Genomic DNA, 7,547 nt, shown 5'->3' with positions numbered 1-7,547 from the left:
AAGAAATAAAAAAAAGAAAAGAAAATAAAAGAGAGTGATCTGGTAGTCAAAATTTGAACAAGAGCTTTGGTAATAAATTAGTAGCGAAAGGATTGAAAAAGTAATATAAGAATATAATATAAAAAAAAATAATAGATTTTTGATTTTCCTGTCATAAGTCTTAGTCGAGGTATATATAACGAAGAAGGTTCTATATATTGCAATTTATTACTCTTAGCTTTTAAATGGTAAATAAATTAAGAAAAATGAAAAAAATGAAACTTTGAAAATATATTTTATGGAAAGACATACCAAAAAGCCACTCTTCAAATTCATACGTTGTTTGATCCTCCAGATTAAAATTTCCAAAACTCGACTACTTTATGTATGGAATAATGGTGCTTCCTCAAAAATCTATTTTATATCATAAATATTTTTTTAACCTTTAATATATCTAAATTATTATTTAATAAAAGGCAGTTTTTGAATCTTGGAAGTTTTATGTTTCAAATTCGTTATATTTTTCACATTTTTATAAAGCAAAATTCAAAAATTATCATTAATTATAAAACCAAAAACAAAAATTGCTTCCATACAATGTCTATATTGATCACCGCGCTATAATTTTTTTAAAATCTGTGGTTCTTCAAACAACATGTCTTCAAATATGGAATGGTTATTAAATATTTTATAATCTAAAGTTCACAACAGGCTTTGCTTCCTAACAATCTCTTTTAGTTTTAAAAACTATTCCTGAAGTTACTTACATGCGTACCAGCTTTCCTTCCTTCTTTGTAGGTCTCCTACGGGATATATCCCGGGTATAATAATTTTATTTCAGCGTAAAATTAAAGCACGGTTGAAGGCATATTCAAACCAATATTTACCAATAATTATGATATAAGCGCAGTCAAGAGCTAATAATTATTATTCATGTATAATATATACATATATGTACACATACATATATATATATATACATATATTTATAAAGATGGGAAAAGTTGTGAATTTGTGGGCTTAAGACTTCTAAATTTAATATTGCTAAATAGTGTTGTTCCTTTCTTCCTTCTTCCTTCACTGCTTTTCACTGCTATTCACTTCTAATATTTTTATATATATTAATAATTTTTTTTCCTTTTTATCTTATATATTATTAATGTTATATTGGTACAATTTGACTAGATTTATATATTTATATATTATTATTGTTATTTATGTTTATACGTTTTTAGTGTATATATATTTCTTAATGTATGTATATGAATATATATACATATATAAATATGCACATGTCTATAAATATTATAATTATGTAAAATAAGTTCACTATATGTTCAACTAATTTATATACAATTACAATTATTAATTAATATTAATTTTTTACTATATAAATACTTTAATTGTTAATTAATTTTAATTTAAATAACTAACTATTAACTGTTACATTAATTATTTATAAATTAAATTTTTAAGATTTTAACTACTCAACTTTTTATTTTATTCAAATATTTTTATTTTTTTTATTTATAATTAAACCATTTATATATATATATAAGTATATATATATAAATTATTTTAATATTATTTTTGCTATTGAAAATGAATATGTATTTTGTTGATTGTTTTGCGTGTTTATTTGTATGAGTATGTTTTGTAAATGTGTGAGTGTCTCTATATATATATATTAATTTCAGTTTTAAATATTTTATTTATGCCTATAAATTGTGAAATATATATATATATGTATATATATTAATTTTGTTCTATATAATATATTTTATTTTTATTTATTTTTCTAATGACATCACAAATGTATGAACAATTTTTCACGATATTTTCATAGTTTTAGTTTATTTTATTTATAATATTTTTAATATTTATTAATTTTTTTTATCAAAGTTTTTCTTTATCAACAATTCTGTGGGTTCAATAATTTTATGTATTTAATTGAAATATGAAAATTAAATTAAATTTAGAGTAAGTATTTTTAATTAATCAAAAAAGCAGCATTCAGCAAATTTTGTAATATTTTTTAGTTCAAGTTATATTTTTATTTTATTAATTTCTTTAGTAGAAAAGAAGGAATTATTTATATAATAAATGAGTTGATTTCTTAAAAATAAATACTTTGAGGTTTTGATAGTTAAAAATTTACAAGAAAAAATTAGAATTGATTTGAGTAATACTTTTCGCTTACTGAGTTTAGAAAAAGCTCTTTAAGAATCCCGCTGGTCCGGCCTGAAACAAAAAAAATTTATTTAATATTATTATGTGTATATGTATACATATTATGTATGGTATATAAATATTTAAAAATTTTCTATAAATATTAAACTACTTCTAGTTACTATTTCTTGAGTAACTATAATCATTTAATCATTATGATCACGGTTGCCACTTATGGTACTTTAGTACCAAAATTGGTACTTTTTTTTTTTTTTTTTCGTTTGGTACTCACGTTCAAAAAATGGTACATTTTTGACGACCCAACTTTATTGTGGATATTTCCAATTAATTTTTTTTATAAAAAAATTTTGGACCTTTTTTTACAGAAATGGTACCTTTTTAAACCAATTTTGGTACAGAAAAAAATTTTCAAGTGGCAACCGTGATTATGATGCAGTTTTCGACCCATGTTCTTATCATAAGCGATGATACTAACCCGCGATCTCTCGGTCTAATTAATAATATTATGGGATCGTATGTTATATTTTAGTACAGAATGGTATTTTTTTTTATTAAAAGTACGTTATGGTGTAGTACAGTATAGGTATAGAGATATACAGTATGGTATAATATAGAACGGGGATCCTGGGGAAGAAAAGTGACAGATGCTTTTTAAAGTAACTAACTCTAAATTAGTTTATGTATCACCCATTTTGTCAAATATGTAAATTTTTTTTTTTTAATGACCAATAGAAAAAGGTAACAATAATAATAGCTAAAGCTTATCGCACTGATTGAGGTATCAGTCTTGTGACAGATTTACTCATAGGTCATTGCATATTAGAAAACCATACTAAAAGTTTGAATCTCCCTTTTAATTATATCTGTTGCAGTTGTGGAGACGACAATATGATCCGGAAATGTCCATGTTTTAAATACACCCATTTGTCTGTTGTTGAATTGAATTAAAATCAATTAGATATGCATACAATATTGGTCATACTTCCGATTGGGTGTGTGAACATAATATAATTTTATAAACATGACATATGAGTTGGAAACGTGATTCCAGCTATTGAAATTAAATTTTATAATACAATTAGTATTAAACACAATTCCACTGTTGCCATTATACTTATTTAACGTTTTCTTCAATTATACTGAGTGAGAATTTTAAATGAAAATAATGTCTATATATACAAGCGTTGCATAATATCTTCAATCATTGACAACGAAGCAAGGTATATGCAATACAAGTTGAAAATAAAACAAATTGTAACAATATACTAACAAATTGGGCACATGGTGACGCAAATCACACTTCTTTATCTGTTAAATCATGTAAAACAGGTGTTCATTTCAGGGTAATCTTGCGAAATATCCATACTCTGACGAAATATCCTTACTGTTATAAATTAATCTCAAGTGTTATATAGATTTTCCAATCACAAATGAAAGTTGCATTAGAGTGTTATAAATTTATCTCGATTGTATAAACGTTTTCCCTAGATTTACCAATTGAAAGCCCACATAAGTGTTATTTTATCTGTATATAAATAGGAGCGCTTTTTGCGATGATTATAACTAATCTATTATAATAAGCTTGGTTAGTTTTCGGTTTTGAAAATATTTAAATTTAAACATCAAATTGTTTTTTTAATAGATGTCTATCAAGTATACATAGCAAATTTATTCATAGCTATTTATGACAATATAACATTAAAATTAGTATCAAACATAATTCAATTGCTACCTTTACACTTATTCAAGTCTCTCTTCAACCATAACCTTCGTATACTTCGATTTTTCGCCGTTTTGCTACCATATTCCTCGCAAAAACCCCTAGTATAAAAGAGTAGAGACTAAATCAATTCCGTCGAATTCAGATAATTTAATAGGTCTTTCGTCCTCACCGATGAACAGTTTGATAGACTATAAAAGAAGTTTCTTCCTAAACACCTAATTCTTCTCGACGCCAGAGCCGGACATTCACAGAGAAAATGTATTGTGGTTTCCCTTTCCTGAGGGTTTTCACAACTTCTGCAGTGAAGATTATAAGGGTTAAACAGTTTCTCTGTTTGGGTTCCTAAACACCAATGACTATAGAGAACTGCAGTAAGCCTTACAGTGTTTACGCGGTCTCTTTTGATGAGTTCCGAGGAATGTATTATATGACATACTAATATTTTTATACTAAACGCTGTTCACAAAAATTGAACAATGGTTTAAACGAATCCTAAGATCATATCAAAATCAACTTATAAATATTTGGAACAGATTATATAGTAATAAAGAAAAGTCTACTATTAAATTTTTATTACTTACGTCTTGTTGTTGTTGCGTTTGTGCTTGTTTTACTTTTGCTTGAGCGATCTTTAAAGCTCTAAAATAAGAAGAAAAAAGAAATATATGATTAATTAACGACTTTAAGAATGTGTTGAAAATAAAAAAAATTGTATTGGTCACGTACTGTTGTAAGTCCATAATTGTTTTCTCCTTGGCATTCTGTTCTTCTTGTGACATTTGCACCAGTTGCAATAATCTCTCGGTTTCGGTTGTCGCTTTTTTGTGCTCTTCCTTGGTATTCTGCAGTTCTTTGATGCATCTATTAATAAGAATTATTAAGGAATTATTAAAATACTTCATAAGTATACATCGAGCTGTACTTACGCTTCCAATTGTCTTTGGGTGTCCATAAGTTTTTTGTTAAGTTCGCCTGCTGCGGCTGCACCACCGCCTTGTGTTTGCAGTGATTTCTCCAATTGGTCCATTTGTTCTTTCCGTTTGCGTAGTTGGACATCAAAGTCCGCCATTTTCTTCTCCTTCTCTTCGATATCCTTGCGTTTGGCTTCAATTTGTTTGCGTTGCTCTTCAATAATCTTACGTTCGCTCTCGGTGGCTTTCGCTTGATTATCGATTTGCTTACGCACTTCTTCCAGTTGCTTCTGCTGTTGCTCCAATTGCTGTCGTTGCACATCGGTTGCTGCAGCGCCAGCATTTCCAGCTTGTTGCAATTGTTGCATTTGCTGCTGTAACATTTGTATTTGCTGTTGCAACTGCTGCACCTGCTGTTGAGCGGCCTGCAATTGCTTGGCTTGTTCCTGATTTGCAACCTATAAAAAATAATGGAAATGCAGAAATGTATATATAGGTATATTATATGTTGTAAAATTTAGTTTGTTTGGCATACCTGACTCTTCTCCAGTTCCTGTACCAGCAACTCCAATTGTTGTTGGAAGCGATCCCGTTCCACACACGCGGCTTGCATTTCACTTTTAACTTTCTCCAGTTCCTTTGCGTGCTCTTGCGTTGGCGGTTGTTGTTGTTGTTGTTGTTGTGCCATTTGTTGTTGCATTTTCTGCATTTGTTGGTGTTGTTCTTTAATGTGTTGGTCCATCAACTATAAAATGGAGGTAGTTAGAATATTTTTATTGGGGTTATGGTAAAATGTGTGATGATATACGAACCTGTATACGTTTATGCATTTCTTGTGCTGCCTTGTCTGCCATATCTGCTTTGTTCTTCTCGGCTTCAATGACCTTACGCCATTGTTCGAGTTCTTCACGACTAGCGCCACCTGCCGCTGGTGCGGCTGTTGCGAGTGCCTTTTCGGAATCCTGCAATTTCTGTTGAAGTAGTTGTATTTCCTTTTGCATGGCTTGTATTTCGGCTGGTGCTGCTGGTGCCACAGGCTGGCCGTTTCGTAACTTTCTGTTCTCTTCTCGAGTGCGCTGTAGTTCAGTTTCAGCATTTTGCAGTTCTTTTTGGAAATTCATTAAAATTTCTTGACTCTTCTCCAACTGTAAAACCAATTGTTCTCGTTCCATGGCCAATTGTTTGCAATCAGCTTCTAATTTTTGTATATGTTTCTCAATCTGTGGATGCGGTTTATCACCACCATTTCTACTCTGTCGTAATGTTTCCTTTTCTGCTTCCGACTTCTCGAGACGGTCATGGAGGCGACCAAGTTCGGCGGACATACGTTCGAATTCAATGCGTGTTGATTCGTTGGTCTCTTGTTGTTTGGCTAAATGCATTTGAGCTTTTTCGAGTTCCTTTGCGAGGCGTCCTGCTTCCAGTTCTGTAGCATCACGCGATTGTAGTGCTTTTTCGAGTCGATCACGCAATCTATCGATCTCTTGACGTTCTCCTGCTGACATAGATGCTCGTACTGAATCAGCCGGACTAATAGCTGAAGACGATTGCAGGCGTAGTCTTTCAACTTCTTTAAGTAGTTTCTCATGTTTGTCGCGTGCTTTTTCACGCTCAATGTGTGCGCGTTCCAATTCACTGCGCTGTTTCTCTTGATTCGCCAAAAGTTTGGCAACTTCTCCTTTGGATAGTTCGAGCTGCAGAGTTGTCTCATGCAATTTAGATTCCATATTCTGTATTTCATGCTCAATCTTATCATATTTATCTTTATATTTTTCAAAGGATTCGGATTCATATTGTGATTTGCCACGTATTGTTTCAAGTTCCATGAGCGTTTTATCGAGTTTTTCACGCAAACGCTCGTTTTCTTCTTTAAGGCGACGTGTTTCTCGACCGAAAGTATCGGTATCTTGTAATTTTCTAAGCTCAGTTTGACTCTTTTCATATCGATCGCGCATTTTCTCCAACTCAACTGCATAGTGTGCAGCTTCTTCTTTGGCAGATTCCACACTGGCGCTTGCTTTGCTTTGTGCTGCGTGTGCTCGCTCCAATTCATATGACACGCGTTCCAACTCAGATTGTAAATGTTCCTTCTCACCTTGTGCGCGTCGTAAGTCTGTTTGCAACTTATCGAATCTTTCACGATTGTGTTCGAGTTCACCGCGTGCATTATCTTCACACTCCTTTGCTCTACTGAGTTGCAAGGCAGCTCTATCACAAGCTTCTTGTAAACGTGTACTTTCCTCTTGCAATTTACGTAAGTCTTCACGTGCTTTCGAAGCAGCTAATGACGACCGTTCCGCCTCAACCTCGAGGCGTGCACGATCTGCTTCTGCGGTATCACAACGTGATTGCAGACGATAAATTTCATTCTGCGCACGGTCGTATTTCTCAAGCATCTTCTCGAATTCCTTGTTCGAAGTGTCTTTCTCATCAATCAGTTTCTGGCTGGCGTAAAGAGCTTTGTCTAGTTTCTCCTTAAGAATTTCCACCTCTGTCACTGCGTCATCGCGTTCCATCTATAAGTATGTCAAAAGATTGAAAGAAATTGTTTTAGTTAAAATGTTAAACCGTGAGAGTTTGATTATGTGTTGAAGTTGTTTCAAGCACAATTTTTAGAAGCTACAGTTCACAAACAGCCAATTCAAAATAATTTTCAAAACATGCTCAAAACGCGGTTTATTGAAATTTTGTCATCGTTTTTTCTTTTTATATTTTCATTGGAATACTTCTACCTTCTGCTAAGC

The 7,547-nt window shown here is 31.5% G+C and overlaps 1 protein-coding gene across 2 annotated transcripts in view; it reads right to left on the bottom strand.

The window, feature by feature from the left end:
* Nucleotides 1–2,095: 2,095 nt before the first annotated feature.
* The window catches only part of LOC119679914 (myosin-9), a 91,781-nt gene continuing 86,329 nt past the window's right edge, over nt 2,096–7,547 (bottom strand). For both annotated transcript variants that reach the window (XM_038092506.1, XM_038092505.1), the window contains 6 exons: nt 5,616–7,319; nt 5,339–5,548; nt 4,819–5,261; nt 4,619–4,753; nt 4,474–4,531; nt 2,096–2,220 (listed from right to left, as the gene is read on the bottom strand). In XM_038092506.1, coding sequence (XP_037948434.1) covers nt 2,185–2,220; nt 4,474–4,531; nt 4,619–4,753; nt 4,819–5,261; nt 5,339–5,548; nt 5,616–7,319 — 2,586 coding nt within the window. In that variant the 3' untranslated portion in view covers nt 2,096–2,184. The remainder of the gene's footprint in view (nt 2,221–4,473; nt 4,532–4,618; nt 4,754–4,818; nt 5,262–5,338; nt 5,549–5,615; nt 7,320–7,547) is intronic.

This window comes from Teleopsis dalmanni, chromosome 2, assembly GCF_002237135.1.
Source record: "Teleopsis dalmanni isolate 2A chromosome 2, ASM223713v2, whole genome shotgun sequence".
Taxonomy (NCBI): domain Eukaryota; kingdom Metazoa; phylum Arthropoda; class Insecta; order Diptera; family Diopsidae; genus Teleopsis; species Teleopsis dalmanni.
This window is presented reverse-complemented; position numbering and strand designations above follow the sequence as displayed.